At 40.7% G+C, this 20,734-nt stretch overlaps 1 protein-coding gene across 2 annotated transcripts in view; it reads left to right on the top strand.

Moving 5' to 3' along the window:
- The window catches only part of LOC132576748 (protein dispatched homolog 1-like), a 143,554-nt gene extending 125,353 nt beyond the window's left edge, over positions 1 to 18,201 (top strand). For both annotated transcript variants that reach the window (XM_060246086.1, XM_060246087.1), the window contains exons 4-8: positions 1,433 to 1,556; positions 5,538 to 5,665; positions 6,234 to 6,331; positions 7,539 to 7,636; positions 14,598 to 18,201. In XM_060246086.1, coding sequence (XP_060102069.1) covers positions 1,433 to 1,556; positions 5,538 to 5,665; positions 6,234 to 6,331; positions 7,539 to 7,636; positions 14,598 to 18,191 — 4,042 coding nt within the window. In that variant the 3' untranslated portion in view covers positions 18,192 to 18,201. The remainder of the gene's footprint in view (positions 1 to 1,432; positions 1,557 to 5,537; positions 5,666 to 6,233; positions 6,332 to 7,538; positions 7,637 to 14,597) is intronic.
- Positions 18,202 to 20,734: the final 2,533 nt, after the last annotated feature.

Raw genomic sequence — 20,734 nt, 5'->3', positions numbered from 1 at the left:
AGAGAGAGAAGCTCCCATGATTTTTACTAGGCCTCAGCCTGAATCAGTATTTCTGAATAGACGAGAGCCTTCTAGGCAAGCCAGTCTCTTGACAAACACAATCAATACCTTCGTCTTTTCATCAAGTCTTGCATTCCATATCTTAATCAAGGTTTTTTTGTTTTGTTTTGTTGCAGTTGGTTGGTTTTTTCCTTAAGTTGCAGTGTCCAAAATGATATGTGTGATTTTCTAACGCTTAACCAATGCAGAGTAATGGACTGTGTCATCAAAGACTGAGCCCCAAATGTCATTTGCATGTTTTGTAATATAATCATATCAAAGTCTCAAAGACCTTCACAGTAGGGCTTAAATCTAGCTGTAAGGTTTTGCCCAAGTTCAATCTCGAGGCACCTTAAGTTTGTCCAAAAGAAGCTTTAATGATGAGGCTTGAAGCAAACATTAATGGCATGCATCGCAAGACCAGGTCTTGCCAGATTAAAGTGACTTGACAGACCTTTAACACTTATAGGTTACAACATAATAGCTCTCCTTTTGCCGTGCATGCTAAAAGTCTTTTGAATTAATATAAAGTCCTTTCCTATTCCTCAGTGTTACTTCCTGACAAGGTCACATTCTAAATACTCTTCCCATTTCAGTTGGTTTCTGTCAATGTTACCCAGGGAGACTAGATTAGTGTTGTCTCCCCATGCTCTTCTTCCACCTGCAGTCCTAGAATATCCCACAGCACACAGAGCACTAAAAAAATCACAGAAATCAATGGGGTTATTATTCATGGATACAGTATGGAGTTAGTACATTATATAAATGCAATGGCAACAACATGATGATAATGGATCATTAATGAGCAAGGATAATAATACCAGCAAAACAAATGGTAGTACCATCTCAAGCTATATTTGTCAGGGACTTGTTCCTGACATTAGCCACTTGTAAATTATAACATTGCATGGAATTTATTTATGGTATTTAATTTAGAAGCATCCTGACCAGACCTGAGGGAGAAAAGCATATTGTATACTTAACCTAGTTAGTACAAGATTTTTATTCATCATGGCATTGTTTTTCTAATCTTTAAGTGCCAGGATAGTGTGGGGAAGATACAGCAATTACCTGTGAGCCAAAGAAATCTATTTTAGTGACCATAGATTGCAAAAAGCTGCAGCATCCATACAGAGATCAACCTTGGAATTAGACATTTTTGTACCTCTTTGTTAAACATTTGGAACAAACATTCATAAATTTATGTAGAAGTTCCTTTATAACAATACCCTGAAGAAAACTGCATGGGGAAAAAATTGGTTAAAGACTAAGGTCTGTTTTTCTAAAAGGATAACAAAATGAGGCACTTAAAGATAATGCTAAAGTGACCCAATTTATTCTTTTCTCTCCTGAAGACCCTTTTCTTGTCATTGCTATTTTTCATTTGTTTCAGCTATGCAGCCCTGATAGCCGATTGGCCTGTGGTGGTTTTAGGCATGTGTACTGTGCTAATTGTGGTGTGTGCATTAGTTGGAATATTAGTACCAGACCTGCCAGACTTCTCTGATCCATTATTGGTAAGTAAACGTTATCCATTTTCCATTATGCCATTTTCCAACAATAATGAGGAGAGTTTTAAGGAGTTGTCAGTGAATATACTATATAGCTTTCAGATATAGTAGTGCCCAGCTCTAGACTGAAAATCCAAACATTTATGGTTTATAGTTAAGTCCAGGTGTTCTTTCAGATATGTCTAAATGGCTGCTGAATCTTTTCAGCAATAACAGAAATTGAGAAGGCCTTCTTCCAGCAACCTCTGAAAATAATTTTCACTTCTAATTCTAGTAACAGCAAAGTTATTGATTTGTTGTAATATGGGTATAGAGCATTAGAGTGCAACACCATCACTGTTCTGAAGTGTTAACTTTTCAATAAAAAATGGAAATCTTTTCTTCTAAAGTTGAGCAGTTGCATTCATTTAAAAGCACAATACCCAAAATAATTGTTGTAATCTTCTGTTTTTTCCAGGCATCACTAGAATATTGTCTTTCCTTTAGCTTTAGAGTTCTTTGCTCATTCAGTCCAAAGAGACTATAAAGAATACAGCAACAGTGCTATAAGGCTTAGAATGCAAAGCCCATGTGTCAGAAAAACTGAAGGAGGTCTGCATGCTTTAAAATGAAGCTTAAGGGAATGCTGCTTAGAACTATGTTGTGTTGCAACCCACCAACTCCCACTGCAATTAATTGGCAGACACAGATCTTTCCTGTGTTTGTTTTCCCCCAGCAGACACTTCTGAAATGCTGATTCCCATGTCATGGGACTGGCACAAGATAGAGGAAGGATATTTTACTTCTTCCTTCTCACTGCAGCCCTTCAACCTGTGTGGCTTTTTATGCTGTGGGTTGTGTGCCCTCCAACATAAACTTTTCCTGGATCATAAGGGACTTTTGAGGGTCATTCCTTCCTCTTCCATCAGCAAAGGTGCAATTTTCCCCTCTAACTGTAGTTCCATGATCTGCGCAGCAGTTTCTCCACATGGGTCCCATAACCCTGGGATTCATCCTCCAAATACAATAAAATATAAAAAAGAAATTAAAACTATAAATGCACAGTATTTAAAACATTCCAAACACTTAAACATTTTAGAACAAGATGGCAATGCTAGCATTCAGTCATGGGGGGGAAAGGTGCCAGGCAGAGGCAACAAACCATCACTGGCCTCAACTGTAGGCCTGGCAGAACATCTCTGCCTTATATGCCCTGCAGAACTTTAGCAGATCAGACAGGTCATGTATGTCACTCAGCAGAGAGTTCCACCAGGCTGGGTCCAGGGCAGAGAAGGCCCTAGTTGAGGCCAGCTGGATATCTTTTGGGCCTGGGACCACCAGAAGGTTCTTATCCACTGAACTTAATGCTCTTTGGGGGACATACCTGAAGAGGTGGTCCCAAAGGTACATGGATCCCTGACCATTAAGGACTTTAAAGGAAAGCACCAGAACTTTGTATCTGATCTGGTGCTCCACTGGCAACCAGTGCCGTTTACACGGCTCTGGATGTATATGTTCTCTCCATGGGGTTCCCGTAAGCACCCACACTACCACATTTTGTACCAGTTGGAACTTCCAGGTAGGTTTCAAGGATAACCCTAAGTAAAGTGTGTTACCGTAATCCAGCTTGAAGGTGACCATTGCATAGATTACTGTGGCAAGGTCAGCGTGAGATGGGGCCAGTTGTCTGACTTGGCACAGTTGGAAAAATGCTGACTAGACAATATTGGTGATATGGGCATCCATATATATTAGTGGGTGTCTAGTTGACATCCCTTTTCCAGAGCTACCCTCTCTTTCTCTGACCTTGAAGAAATTAGATCAGCCACTTCAAGACTGCCCTCTGGACTCCTCCGTTGATGAGGCAGTGGATCAAAAGATCACGGTCGACCATATAGAACACTGCTGTAAATTCTAACAGTATCAGCAGCACTGACTCATGTTGATCCAGCTTCCTATGAAGGTTGTCTGTGAGGCTGACCAACACTGTCTCCATCCCATGGCCAGGGCAGAAACCAGACTCAAATGGGTCCATTGCTGATGTTTTATCCAGGAATTCCTGGAGCTGCTCAGCAACCACAATTTCAGTTGCCTTAACCAGAACTGAAAAATTCAAGACTTGGCAGTAATTGGATGGATCAGTAGGATCCAGCTTTGGCTTTTTCAAGAGCAGAACATCCACATCCTCTTTCAGCCCCTCCAGGTAAACCCCTGCATCCAGGGACAGATTAACAGTCTACCCAAGTATACCTTCACTGCCAGCCTTCACCAGTCACAAAAGACACAGGTCTAAGAGGCATGTGGTTGCCTTAACAGCACCCAGATCTCACTCGACATTGGCTTGGGAAAGCCATTGAACTGAATCCAAGGATGGCCAAGGAGCCTCCAGTTTACTTACTGTATTAATAGTGGCTAGGAGATCATGTTAGAGAGACAGGACTTTTTCTGCAAAAAAGCTTGCAAAAACCACAGAGCTGAGATACAGTTTCCTAACATTTTGGTTTTTCTCAGTAAAAGAAATTAGTAATCCAATTACCCTAAATAATTGTGCTGGGTATGAGCTCGCATAAGTGATGGAGGCTAAAAATACTCCTTCATAGCCTTCACCACCATCTCATAGGCTTTCATAAACATCCTGTAAGATGTTCTTGCCTCTTCATTGTTAGTTTGCCGCCACACTCGCTACTGCTGTCTCAGTTCCTATTTCATCCCCCTGAGTTCCATCGTGTACCAGAGGGACAATTTAGAGTGGGAGCTGAGAGGGTGTTGGGAGGGGGCAATCTTGTTGATGAAGTTATTATAAAACAGAACACTAGTAAAATGTGGTAAGTTTATAATCTTCGCATGATTTGTTTGATTGTAGTGAAGAGGTAGAAGAAAGTTATATTAGGGAATTAATTTGGAAAGATTTACAAGGTCATCCTGTCTAGTCCCCACCAATCCTATAATGATCACCCTATCCAAGCCTTATAATACGAAGATGCAAATAATCATCTTTGCCAAGTGAATTAGGCCCAGAAAACATTGCTGTGCCGTGCAGTAGTTCCTTCTGAAATGCTGTTTCAGCAGCGTTGCTGGCTGTTTCTGCTCCAGCACAGATCTTACTACTGAGCCAAGGTATATATAACTTCCATTAAAAGATCAGACAAAACCCTAAAGACAAATTACTGTTCCTTATCAAAGCTGTGGATGATCCAGTGTATAGTGATCCAGTTCTTCCTTGTGATCTCCACAGACTATTCTGCTTGTATGGAACTCTTAAGGTGGAAAAGGGACTAGGCTGCTGCTGAAAACACCAGATTCATAGAAATTCTTTCTGTCCATAATGGACAATAAGCTGCTTAATTCCAGGCTTTTGTTATGCTATGCATTTTCCTTCCCCCCCTTTCACATCAAGGGCAGGGTAATGAAGAATGCAAAAACATCAGAACACTAAATTGTGCTACATGTGAGGGGGGAAGGAATTTGACATGTGGCAGGGGCAACGGTCTGAGCAGCTGGGAAGCCATTCCACTTCTGTTTCCGTCCCCTGATGGAGCAGAATCACACCAGCATTGCCAAATACTAAGTCATTGTAGGACTTCCTCAGTGTTTTCAGCATGATTTCACTTAACTCTGTTCTTACTAATTAGTGATCACTGTATCTTACTAATTAGTGATCACTGTATCTTACTAATTAGTGATCACTGTAGCAATTTTCAAATAGGAATACTTAACTAAAACTGATGAGCAAAACAGTTATGTACTTAAGGTGGTGATTGTGCTAAATTTAAAACAAAATATGGTTTCCTTTCTATTCCTACTACTACACTGGACAAGGCTGTTGTTTTTGGTGGCAGTGGTATGTTGTAGATCTACTGTCATAATATTAAGCAATTATAAACTGATCCCGTTAGACTAGAGCATACACATTCTAATTAAACTTTTTGATTGACTTTCATTGTTTTCCTTCTGATAATGCATGAGGATAACATATGCTAAACAAGTTATATAAATGCTCTGTTTTAGGGTTTTGAACCAAGAGGGACTGCAATAGGGCAGAGGCTAGTCACATGGAATAATATGGTGAAAAACACAGGTTACAAAGCAACGTTAGCAAATTATCCTTTTAAATATGCAGATGAACAAGCTAAAAGGTAGGAATTTTCAATAATTTTCTTTCTGGCCATCGTCTTGCACTGATTATTTGTGTATCAGATAGCTGAGATGCTAAATGCTGCTAAACTTTCTTTATAAACTTGTCCTAATATTACAACAGAAATAGCTTTTCGCATTTAGCATCTTTCTCTTAATTAAAAATACTGTTCAGTGTTAATAAACATTTACTGTGATATAAACATTATTTTAGCAGGGAGTCGTGTGAATTCTCATTTTCTTAAGGAATCTTCCTTTATCCAGGTATAAAAACTGAAAATGTATAATGGGACTGTATTAACCCCTCCTCTGAGGATAATGCACTACCCCCCCCCCATATATTGTCTGATTTTATATATAGTTTAGTTCACTTTTAATTATACAAGACAATATTGTAAAATCACTGGTTTATTTTTGATCCAGGTCTACTTAATAAATATCTGGGTTCTAATTTTTTATTATTTTATGGTACCTGTCTTCCCTTGTGAGTTTATTATTGAAACTAAAATTAAACTATTAAAAATGCATAGCTGTTGGCTTCAACACATTAACAGTAAATGTTCTTCCTAGTCATCGAGATGACAGATGGTCAGATGATCACTATGAAAGGGAGAGAAGGGAAGCGGACTGGAATTTCCACAAGGACAGCTTTTTCTGTGACATTCCAAGTGAGTTGGTGAAAGTTAAGGATCTGCAGAAAACAATGCTCTGAGTGCCAAAGCAATCCTATTTTTGTGAACATGTTTGTTTGAAGGTTTAATTAATTTCACGTTTTCTAGAAGTCATTGCTTTTGATTTCAGAGAATTGAGTGTTGTTGGCCATTATATTTTTAAATGTTTGTGGGGGGGGGGTTAATTTAATTTAATGTAATTTAATTTTTCGACTTATACCCCACCCTATCCCACAAGTGGGCTCAAGTGAGGGGGGGGGTGAGATTCTGAAGCATAATGCCGTCTGTGTGAAGTGATTCCTGGTGATCTATTAGCACTTCCTTGCTTGCTTCAAGTTAGGGTATGGTTAGGGTTAGGCTTCTTACTGCTTGAAGTAAACCAGTGATTGGGTGCTTCCATCTTCCAGATATCACAAGCCTAAAGTGAACACTGGGGTCAGGCTTAGAAAGCAGGAATGGGTGGGCCACAAGGCTGAATGCTGGGTAGCTGCAAGCTCCTTCTCCCATCACCCCTCTACTTACAATGGAGGGAGCTGCTTCTGGAGCAGGCAGAAGTTCTCCAGGCTTTTAAAAGAAGACTTACAGGATATATACTTTGTTTACAACCAGAAAAAAATAATTGCTGGTAGAATAAATGGGAGAGTCATAATATTATCTATCCTCTCAGTCTCTGGATGGAAGGCAGCACGGTATAGCCCAATCTCATCACATCTTGGAAGCTAAGCAGGGTCAGTACTTGGAAGGAAGACTCTCTGCAGAGGAAGGCAATGGCAAACCACCTCTGCTTCTCACTTGCCTTGAAAGCCACATGCTGGGGTTGCCCTAAGTTGGCTGTGACTTGAGGGAACTTTGCACACATACATACTATCTCTCGATAGCAGGAGGTTTGATGCTACTAAGTTTGAATTCCATGTAATGTCTGGCCCATGTTACAGGGATGTGGCAAGTGTGTATTTTAATATTCTAAAGTGCTCTTGACAATGTATTCTGCTGAATAAGGTGAACAGCTGTTGTTGGCAACAAGTTTCTGCACATTCATAAGGTACAAACGATGTTTTAAAAGCCTTTTTAGTTGGCTATAGCCATTGGCTATAATTCCATACTGAAAATAGGCCCTGATATTTTCAGTCATCATGACAAAACAGTATAAAATTCTGTCATATTGTCTACATACACACACATTTAAAATCTCAATTATTTTCAGGCGAACGCTATTCACGAGTGGTATTTACATCAACAGATGGCGAAAACCTGTGGCATTTACCCGCCATAAAATCAATGTGCAATGTAGATAATTTGAGGGTAAGTGACCATATTTCTCTTGATACGAAAAATATGTATTTAAAACTTTTGGCTAGTAAATGGTTTCTTGGCAGGCAGACATCAAAGAAGGCAGAATTGACTTTGCATTTTTAGTGATAGATGTATCTTAGCATTTCTCTGTGAATGATTCTTGAGCCTAATAATGCCATCTGTTTCTTTTCTCCAACATTTCCTGTCCTGAAGAATGGTTTTTTGGGGGGCGGGGTACCTAAATTGTCTGTGCTTTTTTGTTTTCTGAAACTAGTCTAGAAAGTGTGTCATTGTCCATTTTTAAATTCCTCTTAAAGACATTTTTCAGCATTATGTGGTATGCAATTCTTGGGCAATTGCTTTTGCTTTTGGCTCCTAAACTGTGGTAATCAGGATATCATACAAACATCTATACTGTAACTGTGTAAATCCCCCCCCCCCTAAAAAAATATCAATCCAGATCATGGTATTCTGAGAAAGCAAACTTTCTTCCTCTTCAGAACACAAAAGGGATGAAAGAAAACTCTTTACTCTTGACTTCTCTGGTTGGGAGAGAATATTTTCCATCACCAGAATAGTTCAGGCCTTTAAAAAAAAAACTCCAGTAAGGACCCAAAATATTAAAAGCCTCTGGCGCTTCAGAAGTTTCTCTTGCATGCGTTAGAAGTTAACATTTCATATAGTCAGGGCCAGTTCGCCCACTAGGCAAACTAGGCGGTTGCCTAGGGTGCTGAGAGGGCGGCAAATTGGGCGGGATATAAATCCAATATCATCTTCTTCTCCAGTGCCTCAGGCAAGCGCTTAGTTTGCCTCCCTTCCCCCTCCCTGCCGCTGCCACTACCGTCACTAACCCCCACCGGGCTGCCCTCCAGCACTCCGCTCGCCTTACCATTGCAGCGGCAGTGCTCTGTTTGCTCCCTTCCCCCTGTTCACTGTGGCTAAAAGTAAGCTCTGCTGGCTTCATAGCCCATGCCTACGCATTTTGTCTCTTAACAAAACACACAGGTGCGGGCTGCAAAGCCAGCAGAGCTTACTTTTAGCCGTGGCGAGCAAGGGGGAGGGAGTGAGTGGAGCGCTGCCACAGCAGCAGCAGGCAGGCAAGTGGAGCACCGGGAGGGCGGGCAGGCGAGCACCGTGCTGGGGGGGGGGCGGGCTTTGTCAGTTGCTGGAGTCACAGTTGTTGGTAATCTCAGAGGTATATGGCAGGCCGTTTAGGCTGTAATACAGGCAGGGCTATATAGAAGCAAGATTTTTGTGAGGTTTATTGGGTTACTGTGCCCCCTTCCCTCCAATTCAAGATAATATACAGGCTGAGAAAATAGGAATGGAGGACTGTTCCATTTAGTAGATGGCCCTTTGGACAGAAATTGTTGAAAGCTACAATTTCAAATGGATGCTTTCAGTTGCTTTGCAATATAGATTTTTGCTTTTGATGTTAGTTTCTGATTATCACTTTCTGTTGGCATCTGAAAAACTTAATTCAAGATTTTAAGGTTGGTTATAGTAAAATAGTTTTAAAATACAATTCTATATAAGCAGTGTTCCAGCACTTGTTCACTTTATTTGGTGTAAAATAAAAATATATTGAAGCCCTCAAACTTTAGAGCTGAGAATAGATATGTTCAATAGGCTTTTTATATCCATGGAACATTCCCTATCCCAAAGAGAAGCTGAACTTCCCTGGACTCCACTGCCAGGGGTCGCAGCCCCAAGACAGGTGATGTGATTTTTAGTCAGAGTCACAATGTCCCAGGAGTGCTGGTTTTGCTGAAGGCCATAAAGATTGGCAAGTCCTGTGATTGACTTGTACATGATGTTTAGATTGGTCTGGGCCGTGTGAGCAAAGGAGCAAGGAGAAAAATTGTGAGCCTCAGTAGCCTTACTCAGGTTAGCACAAACGAGCTAGTTGCCTTGGCAACTAGAGAGCTACCTCGGTGAGACTGGCCATAAATGTCTCCTATGGAATTTCAGTAGTTCCAGATGCATGCGCAGTTTGCTATCCTGTAGGAAAGTGGAAGGAAAGCAATTAAGGAGGAAGCAGTCAAATCTCAGTTCTGCTTCCCAAGGCTAGAGATGTGGGGTAACAGGGTGAAGGAATCCAGCACCCTTCCATTCCTGATACTGCCTGACCTCCCAAGCTGAGAGAAGTGATTAACAGAGAGCTTACATGGCTCTTCTATCTTGACTTTGTATTTGGTGATACAGAACTACTATCCAGATATTTAAATAGATGACTCCCTATAATAAGTGTTCTTAGTCATAGTATAATCTAAATAATAATATTGGGAAAACATAATTGTGTTTTTAACTACTTGGTTATTCAAACTGCATCTGTAAATGCTGCTGAAAGCATGTTAAGTTAGAAAATATCTCTGTCCAACTGCAAACCTCTGGCTCTTTGAACTGCTAAGAGAAAGATGTCTTCTGTGGCCTTTAATCTTTAAACTTTCTTTGTTGGCTGCTTTTCATATCTTTCTTTAATTGGGGGGGGGGGTTAGTCCCACTTCTATTCGTATTGAAGCAAATACTATTAAGTCAGTGGAAATAAATCCAACTGCTTTGGGGCTTAAATTTAAGCTTAAGGAAAATTTTATGATTTAGCATGTTTTCCACAGTTATTTTGGTTTCAATGGAAATACTTAGTATACATTTTCAACATGTCCATAGGAAAAAAAACATTCTAGGTTGGATTGCCATCTGTGTACCATTCAAACACAAATTGTCTTGGGCATGCTATATCAGCTTTAGCCATCTGGTTTTCTTGCACTTGAGCTTATATACTATAACTGTTCCACACAGCACCCTAAGAATCTTAATAGTATTGACATATGCTGAGTCACTGTAGGATCTGCCCCCTGTCTTAGAAATTACTAAAATGTATTAACCACAAGCTTTCACATTTTAGCTAATCTGAAAATTCCCTCTAGCATACTTCCTAATAAAGGCTTGAAAGTAAGGAGGGAGGGGCTGGCAGTTTTCAACCTCTGAGGCTTTATGAAAATTTATCAGAGGTTTATTAATGAAGAAATCAAAGATTAGGGTTTGTAGAATCTTTCGGGCTCAAGTGCCATGTTCTACTGGAGAAAGTTTTCCTTCCAGACGTTTCGTTCTCAGCTGCGGAGAACATCCTCAGTGGCGTTGCAGCCAGAGCAGGCGTTCTGACCTTCTTGGCTGCTGTGCATTGAGTGGGGCCAGGGCTGCTGCAGAGCTGCTATTTCCAGGCTGGAGGGGGTGTGGTGAAAGGGCAATTGGTTTGTGGATGTGCCCATTGTTTGGTGGGGCTTCCTGGAAGGGTAGTGATAAGGAAACTGGCTGTTGAATGTGACCATTGTTCTGTGTTAATTGCTGGGATGGTTGGAAGGGGTGTGAAGATAAGGAAAATGGTTGTTGACTGTGCTGATTGTTCTGTGGAATGTGCTGGTTGTTCTGTCAAAGATTTTCTGCCATTACTAGTCTTGATCTGCAGTGTACATCCACAAGAAAGAATTAGGTTGGTTTTAAAGCACATGGGTACATAGTTCACCTAGGAAGGCTATGGGGAGGCTCAACAGCCTGCCTTGGATCCATTGAAGAATTTTTGCAGATGGAAGGATTTCCATGGAAGCATTCCTCTCCTCGCTTCAGCCCAATGTGCCTCCTGAAAAGCAGCTCTTAGGGAACAGGGAATCTCTAGGAGCAGCATTGGAAGAGGGGCATATTTGGCTGCATATGGGGTGTAGAAAAGTCTTGCTGTGTGCATAGAAATCCTATCAGTAAAAGTACTACAGTGGATCCACCTTAGTACTCTGCAAGGTACAAATTTTGTTGGCAGTGCATATACACTGTTTTCATTTGATATCTCAGAACAGTACATCTTGACCCAGTATGGACCGAGTGGCCTCTTTGTCAAATACCTCTTTTGGTCAAGCACCAAAGCAGAACCAAACCTTTGAATAGCAGTAATTCTAAAACAGTGGGTTTTATGTGATCTTTATCTGTAGGGATGGTTACTTTGGTAGCAAACATAGATGGCCTGCAATGTGCTGAAGGACAGCAAATGAAACTCAGTTTCTTTCTGAATTAGAATAAGCTCAGTGAACAATAAATGTTTCCTCCCAGCTTTCCTGACTGACTCAAAAGGCTTGCATATTGTATCCTCCTTGGATAAATTTGGACATGTGCCATAACAAATAGAGATGGCATTCCAGTGCTTCCTTTTATTTGTTAGGTTGTTCATTTTTTTCCTGAGTTTCTTTCTATGAGTGTTTTTATCTGGAAACAATCAAATGTGAATTATCCTGTTTTCATGGAATGGTAGGTTATTTTTGTGAGTTTTTTTTATAAAATTAAGGCCATAGTACTTTTTATAACAATCACATGAATGTCAAAATCCTGTTTTGTTCTATCAGAAGATTGTTCAGAATAAACCCAAGTAATTTCAGAATGAATGAAAAGCAAAATGCTTGAATGTCTGCATGAAATTTGCCTGTCTTTCAGCTGCTTAAGCATCTGTGTAACTGACTCAGTGAGACTAATAATACTGGAAATGTCCTTAAGCATATTCAGAATTAGACTTTTTTATGTGTTCAAAACAGGAAATTTGAAAAGAGAGTTCCAGGTGTACATTAAAAAGATTTAATTATGTGGCATTTCAGGACCAATTAATGGGGAGAATGGTTCTCCAAATATAGCTGTGTTGATCCACCCATAAGATATTTAGATCCATGCAAATATTCTACTTGCATAGGTTGGAGGACTTATAACCCTATATTGGCATTAGTATGTAAGATAGTATTGGGGGGTAGGAGGAAGATTCAACTCTTAATTGGATACTCTGACCATTTAGTGAAAGATGGATAGGGAATGGTTGCCACATGCAGCACCAGCTCTAGGGTGAATAGCACCCTAGGCAGGCACCCCCCCGGCACTCCCCAGCACGCTCTGCTTGCCCCCCTGCCACCGCACTCCACTCGCTCGCTCCCCCAGCTCGCTGCAACTAAAACAGAGCCCTACCAGCTTCTCCCAGCCGATGCCTGCACATTTTGTTAAAAGATGGATGGAGGAGGTATCTCCCCCCTCCTTTCCAGAACAGGAAGTGAGGCGGGAGTGAAGCTTCCTCCATCCGTCTTTTAACAAACCATGCAGTCTGGGAGAAGCTGGTAGGGCTGTTTTAGTTGTGGCAAGCTTCTGAGGGGGGGGGAGTGGAGTGTGGCAGTGGTGGGCTGGAGGGGGCTGGCAGCAGTGGCGGGGGGAAGGAGGCAAACTAGGCAGTTGTCTTGGGCACCAGAGGTGCAGAGCCCAATTCGGCATCCTCAGTGCCCTAGGCAACTGCCTAGTTTGCCTAGTGGGCAAGTCTGCTCTGGCCACATGCTTACTGCTGTTGCAGGATGTAATATATTGCATTTGCTTCACTAGCCAGAGCAGAGCACCTAGCCTGGTCTCTGTTCTCAGTGCAATGCAAAACTGGTGCAAGGAGATGATTTCCAGCCAGACGAGGAAATTAGGCTTTAAAAGCATTTGCTTTGTAGTGTTAGTACCAGGGCTTTTTTTTGAGCAGGAACCCACAGGAACGCAGTTCCGGCTGGCTTGGTGCCAGGGGGTGTGGCCTAATATGCAAATGAGGTCATGCTGAGCTTTTTCTACAAAAAGCCCTATATGAAACAATGGTGATGTCAGGGTGTGTGGCCTAATATGCATATGAGTTCCTGTTGGGCCTTTTCTACAAAGAAAGCCCTGCTTAGTACTATCCTATCGGCAGGATCTCTCAAGAGATAGATAGATAGATAGATAGATAGATAGATAGATAGATAGATAGATAGATAGATAGATAGATAGATAGATAGATAGATAGATAGATAGATAATTTTATTTGTATCCCGCCCTCCCTGCCGGTGCAGGCTCAGGGCGGCTAACAGCATTATATAAAAACAAAGTTACATCCAGCATTCAAATTTCTGACAAGTTTAAAATCAATCAATTAAATTAAATTAATAAAAGTGCTATTGCTATTCGTTCTTTTGTGGTGGCGGTTATCCTTAGCAGCTTCTTTCTTCAGCGAAGGCCAGTCGGAAGAGGAAAGTCTTGCAGGCCCTGCGGAATTGTTCAAGGTCCCTCAGGGCCCGCATTTCCTCTGGGAGTTGGTTCCATAGGCTCGGGGCTACAGAGGAGAAGGCCCGGTTGCGGGTGCATTGCAGCTTCACCTCTCTTGGTCCGGGGGTGGTCAGCAAGTTTTTTCCAGTTGACCTTAGTGCTCTCTGGGGTTCATATGGGGAGAGACGGTCCCTAAGGTAGACAGGTCCTCGACCATATAGGGCTTTAAAGGTAATGACCAGCACTTTGTAACGAACCCGGTATATAACTGGCAGCCAGTGCAGCTCGCGCAGTCCAGGCTGTATGTGCTCCCATTTAGGGAGCCCCAGCAACAGTCTGGCCGCTGTCATATCTTCCCCTCCCCAAGAGCCACAAAAATGGCAAGCCTAGCATATATAATGTTCCCTTTTCTTGAACTGCTTTAGGAGAGGTGAACTTAATTCTGGCACATGGACGCAGGTGCTTTTTTAGTACAATTAGCAGTGGGTTGCATACTTCCAGATTTGATCACTCTTCAATTTACCACAATGTCCAAATGCAGGTGCTTCTGTAAACTACAGTTTCTCCCCCTGGATCTCTAAACCTTGTTAAATCCCAGTTTAGCAGACTGTCTTGGGTGGAAAAACAAATTCCAGCTTGCCTGAGCATCTAAATTCAAACATCACAGCAAATTAGAGCTTAATCAAATATGAGAGTGTTCAGTGTGCACATGAAGAGAGAGGTAGTTAGAGCAGCAGAGGGAGCACACAAACGCAACAAACAAGCTTTGATGGTGTCAGGTGCTGACAAACCAGTTCCATTAATTTGTCATGATGCCTGAATGCAGCCACGTTTCAATTTCTCTCTGACTTTGCACTTTTGCTTTGAACTATAATTTTATTTGTCTGTTTCTCTTTTACAGATACGATCCCATTTTCAGTTTAGTGATCTCTGTCAGAGGACCACTGCTGCTTCTTGCTGTCCCAGCTGGACTCTTGGCAATTATATTGCTATTTTAAACAACAGATCATCCTGTCAAAAAATTGTAGAAAGAGATGTTTCTCATACTCTGAAGCTGCTCCGTACATGTGCCAAATACTATTACAATGGGACCCTGGGACCAGATTGCTGGGATATGGCAGCCAGGAGAAAGGACCAACTCAAGTGTACAAATGTGCCTCGTAAATGTACAAAGTACAACGCTGTTTACCAGATCCTCCACTACCTAGTAGACAAAGATTTTCTAAGCCCAAAGACTGTGGATTATGTTTTACCAGCTTTAAAGTACAGCATGCTTTTTTCACCTACAGAAAAAGGGGAGAGCATGATGAATATCTATTTGGATAACTTTGAGAACTGGAACTGTTCGGATGGAATAACCACCATCACAGGGATAGAGTTTGGAATAAAGCACAGCTTATTCCAAGATTACCTTTTAATGGATACCGTGTATCCTGCTATAGCCATTGTGATTGTTCTCTTAGTTATGTGCATATATACCAAGTCCATGTTTATCACACTGATGACCATGTTTGCCATAATAAGCTCCTTGATTGTTTCTTACTTTCTTTATCGGGTAGTATTTAATTTTGAGTTTTTCCCCTTTATGAATCTCACTGCACTGGTTATTCTTGTTGGTATTGGAGCAGATGATGCTTTTGTCTTGTGTGATGTCTGGAGCTATACAAAATATGACAAGTCTCATGCTGAAACTTCAGAGACTGTGAGCATAACTTTGCAACATGCTGCCCTTTCGATGTTTGTCACCAGTTTTACCACCGCTGCTGCCTTTTATGCCAATTATGTGAATAATATTACAGCAATCAGGTGCTTTGGTGTTTATGCTGGCACTGCCATATTGGTGAACTATGTTTTAATGGTAACGTGGTTACCTGCAGTTGTCGTGTTACACGAACGGTACCTACTCAATATATTTAGTTGTTTCAGAAAACCTCAGTCAAGGGTATATAACAACAAAAGCTGCTGGATGATGCTGTGCCAAATGTTCCACAAGGTTATTTTTGCTGGCTCAGAAGTGTCCAGAATATTTTTTGAAAAAGTATTGCCATGCATTGTTATCAAGTTTCGCTATGTTTGGTTGGTCTGGTTCTTAGCCTTAACAATTGGTGGAGCATATATTGTGTGTGTGAATCCAAAGATGAAGCTACCATCACTGGAGCTCTCAGAGTTTCAAGTGTTCAGGTCTTCTCACCCTTTTGAGCGTTATGATTCTGAATTCAAAAAGCTTTTTATGTTTGAACGTGTCCATCATGGGGAGGAGCTTCACATGCCCATCACTGTAATTTGGGGTGTCTCTCCTGAGGATAATGGGGACCCCTTAAATCCTAAAAGTAAAGGAATTCTAAAACTGGACAGTAGCTTTAATATTGCAAGCCCAGATTCTCAGCTCTGGATTTTAACATTCTGCCAAAAGCTAAGAAATCAAACCTTTTTTTATCAGACAGAAGAGCAAGACTTCACAAGCTGCTTCATTGAAACATTTAAGCAGTGGATGGAAAATCAGGACTGTGATGAGCCAGCTCTTTATCCATGCTGCAGCCACTGGAGTTTTCCTTACAAGCAGGACGTTTTTGAATTATGTATTAAGAGGGCCATAATGGAGCTTGAAAGAAGCACAGGGTACCATTTAGACAGCAAAACTCCAGGGCCTCGCTTTGACATAAATGACACCATTAGAGCAGTGGTACTAGAGTTTCAAAGTACCTACCTCTTCACCTTAGCTTATGACAAGATGCATCAGTTTTACAGAGAAGTAGATTCATGGATTTCAAATGAGCTGAGTACTGCTCCTGAAGGTCTAAGCAATGGTTGGTTTGTGAGTAATCTAGAGTTCTATGACCTCCAGGACAGTCTCTCTGATGGTACTTTGATTGCCATGGGTCTTTCCGTTGCCGTTGCATTTAGCGTAATGCTACTTACAACTTGGAATATAATAATAAGCCTTTATGCAATAGTTTCCATCGCAGGAACCATATTTGTCACCGTTGGGTCACTTGTTCTTCTAGGATGGGAGCTGAATGTATTAGAATCTGTCACCATATCTGTTGCTGTTGGCTTATCTGTAGATTTTGCTGTCCATTATGGAGTCGCATATCGCTTAGCTCCTGATCCTGACCGAGAAGGAAAAGTAATCTTCTCTCTAAGCCGCATGGGTTCAGCAATCGCTATGGCTGCACTGACAACATTTGTAGCTGGAGCAATGATGATGCCTTCTACAGTTCTAGCATACACTCAGCTTGGCATTTTCATGATGCTTATAATGTGCATTAGTTGGACATTTGCAACCTTCTTTTTCCAATGCATGTGCCGTTGCCTTGGACCCCAGGGTACTTTTGGCCAGATTCCTCTGCCTAAAAAGCTGCAGTGTAGTGCCTTTTCCCAGGCATTGTCAGGAGACAAAGGAGACAAGGAACGAGATCAAACTCATCCTGTTAACAAATACCACTTGGATTCCAGAGCTGAAAAAACAGATATGGAGCATGAGCATTATGAGTTAGAGCCTCTGGCATTGCATACTAACAATTGCACAATGTCAGAGAAAAGCACCTATGAAGAAACACACATCTGCTCTGACCTTTTCAGTGGAAGATCTTCAGATGCTCATGTTCTTCCCCAGTCAACATACAACAATGAACTGAACATAGGGCCTAAAAGTGAATCTGAGTCAGTCTTGATGTCTTCTGGAGAACAGAATACCTCTTGCCAGCTGCTGTCTCTAAATCAACAGTGTAATTGTTCACATAGTTATAAGCATGTGGGCATTAAATGGAGCCCACGTTCATGCCAACAGTTAAATGAAGCTTTCTGCTACCAATGCTCTCTTCCTCCTGGAAACCAAAGTTCTCTGATTCCTATAAATTATCATTCCTCTGATACTTATATGAACACTGTCCAGCATGTCCTCCACTGTAACTGTCTACAAGGCAGATTAAAAAGACCTCCAGTCCAGAATTCACTTCCCAGAAACATTTTTCTGCATTCAGCGCAACATTTTCAAGCCAAGAGTCTTTCAAACACAGAGGAGAATTTGAGAAATCTTCCAAAAGAAGCAAGTTCATCCCACTGTATTTGCAAAAGTGTTGGTTCAGTAATGAAACCTTGCTGCGAAATGGAGAAAAGTATGCTTGATAATCAAAAAGGACTCTGTAATAACCACAGAGCCAAATGGGATGTAATGGTCACTGAAGTAAATGGGAATGAAAATGGGACTTCTGCATCAAAGCAGAACAAGAAAACTGAAACAGGGGGCATGCAGAACTTACCACAAGCAGCACCAGGCATAAAAGTTAGTCAGAATGAGTGGGAATCTGGAAACACTCTTGCAAGACAGGATGGTTATGAGTCTTGCTCTGATAATTCACAGTATTGTAACAGAACCAGAGCAACAAAGTGCAATTCTGTTGAGTGTCATATGCCAAACACTGAAGCCCATGTGCCTGCTCTGTTAGCACACCCAGAAATTTCCAATGAAAGTTTACTAATAAAAACACTATAATAAATCTTAATCTTGGCAGTTTTGTCTTTCTTTTAAAACAGCTTAAAATACTAAAACCAAGTCATGATATCTGGCTCTAAGCTGTTTGATTCATAACTATGATAGAGTCCATATAAACCTTACAAAGATCTCCATTTAGACTATATTTGTGTTGACAGTAGAGTCTTTTGTAGAAAAATGTTTGCAGGCATCACTTTCTACCGAGTTACAAGCATTTTCTATTGCATGGGTGAGCAGTTGCTTTCACCAAGGACTGATTTGTGCCACCAGGGTTTCTTAGCCTCCCTGGGATCAGCTGAAAGCATGAGACAGAGCAGAGTATGATTCACATATTGGTGACAACCCACCCCAATTCTTTGAATGACCTTACCCAGTGGTTTCATGTAAATGTTAAAGAGCATAGAGGGCAAGATGGAATGTTCCGGACCAAGGGGCTGACCAGTAGTCCCCCAACACCAACACCTGACACCTACTCTCCAAGTAAGTCCAGAATCACCACAGAATGGTGCCTCAATCCAAGTCCAGATAGGTAGTCCACAAGGATACATGATCCACAATCCCAGTCCAGATAGGTAGTCCACAAGGATACTGAATGCCACTGAGAGGTCCAATAGAATCAACACAGTCATACTTTCTCTTCCCAGGACAAATCTACTAGGGCAACAAAGGCTGTTTCAATCTCATAAAACTGGCCGAAATCCAGATTGAACAGGATCTAAACAATTTGCCTCATCCAAGAAAGCATGAAATTGTCTAGCTGATTGAAACATTTGAGTGGTCAATAATTCATGAGATTTCCTGTGTCCATGTTAGGCTTCTTTAGAAGTGGAGACACTACATCCTGTTTAAAGGAAGTGTTAACTACTTCTCAGTCCATAGCCAACTAGATGCACCCAAGTAGTTCCAAAGCAGGGCAAGAATGCAAAATATTTGGGTATCCATTCTAGAATCCAAATTATGCACAAGCCTTATCAAGTGAATGTGTGTGTGAAAAGCTGGGGTCCAGACAAGCTAGTTTGCAAATTGATTTGTATTTTGTGCCCTAAGACGATGCCTTACATTTTTCTACACCCAGCTTAGTGAAATTTTCATAAAATCAGATGTATGTGACTAGCCCTGTTTGTCATTTCATAATGTTTCATGTGAGAGGCAAACAGTGCAAAATTGACTTGTTTTAAAATAACTTTCTCAGTTTGGGGGGGGAAGTCATAATTGAATTTACGTAAGGGATTACAATGTAATGTATTTTTATAAAACAAAGTTAGCTGGGTCCTTGGCTGCTGAACAAAACATGTTATGAAGTTCTGTGATTATATCCAACTTTATTCTTAATGTTCTTGCCAAGGCATTCTGAAACTCAAACTCTGACAAGCAAATTATTTAATTAATGAGCAGCCATGTAAAAGAGAACTGCCCTTTAATAATAAATACAATTTCTGAAATTTATAAAGGCAAGCAGCTACAATACAAACTAAGACAACTCAGCTCTGCTCAGCAGCTTATTATTTAATAAAGAGCACACAAAGAAAGGAGAGGTGAAGGCAAGAATAAAATTATACATTACCTATATACATTCTATTAATTTTAAATTTTAACACCCCATCTTTCACCATTGTAAGCAAGATGGTTTACAATCAGAAGATAGGAACATAAAGCTATCCAATTGAATCTAAATTAAAAATACAATCAGTAGCCAAAATCTGTATATTAAACATCTGTTTCCATTTGAGACAATCAAATACGTCAAGCACTTTGGATTGCATCCACATGAACTAGGTGATCCAGCTTCAGACTTTGCCAGTGGTGGATGAGAAGACAATGGTAAAGAAAAGTGAGAGGCCTGGTGCCTGCTAATCTGATTCAAAGGACCTTCTTTTGTTATTCTCATAGGTGGGAATGAAAACAGTCAAGGTTTTGTGACAGGATCAAGTTTACAACACTCAAATCTACTAACTGCTTTTGTTATTAGATTGTGGTGCTGTAAACTCCATGGTTCACTTATATAATATTGATGCACATTAAATGGTAAAATTTTCAGCTTTTTCTCTCTCTCAATAAGGATACCTAATTCATTTGTTCAATGCTCATTAATGAACAGAAAGAAAACAGAAACAAAAATTGTTATTGTTAACACCTTTTATTAAACATTTAATAACATTGATATTCCCAAATAACAGCATTCTAAATTTAGGTCTATGTAGGATAATTTAATATAAAAAAAGGGGAAGTAGCCTGATGTTTTATTCTCCTTTCAGTACTTCCTACCCTCCACCCCAAATACAATTTTTAGCTCATCAGCAGACATCTGGCAAGACTTCCAAGCTTGTACTTTAGAATAGGGATATTAATTTAAAAATACATTTGGAGCACATCTCATTCTTCCAGATGGAAACTGAGCAGTTGATCCAAGAAAAATCAGTGTGCGTGTGTGCATGCAAGTGTAGGTGTGAGTAAGAATCTCATATATAGCAAGCCTAAAAAGATTTTGCCTCAGTAAAAATGTCAAATAAATATTTTATTGTGGGAAGTATTTTGTTATTAGT

This window comes from Heteronotia binoei, chromosome 1 (genome assembly GCF_032191835.1).
Source record: "Heteronotia binoei isolate CCM8104 ecotype False Entrance Well chromosome 1, APGP_CSIRO_Hbin_v1, whole genome shotgun sequence".
NCBI classification, from domain to species: domain Eukaryota; kingdom Metazoa; phylum Chordata; class Lepidosauria; order Squamata; family Gekkonidae; genus Heteronotia; species Heteronotia binoei.
The sequence above is the reverse complement of the archived record's forward strand: the minus strand, read 5'-3'. Positions and strand labels throughout refer to the sequence as shown.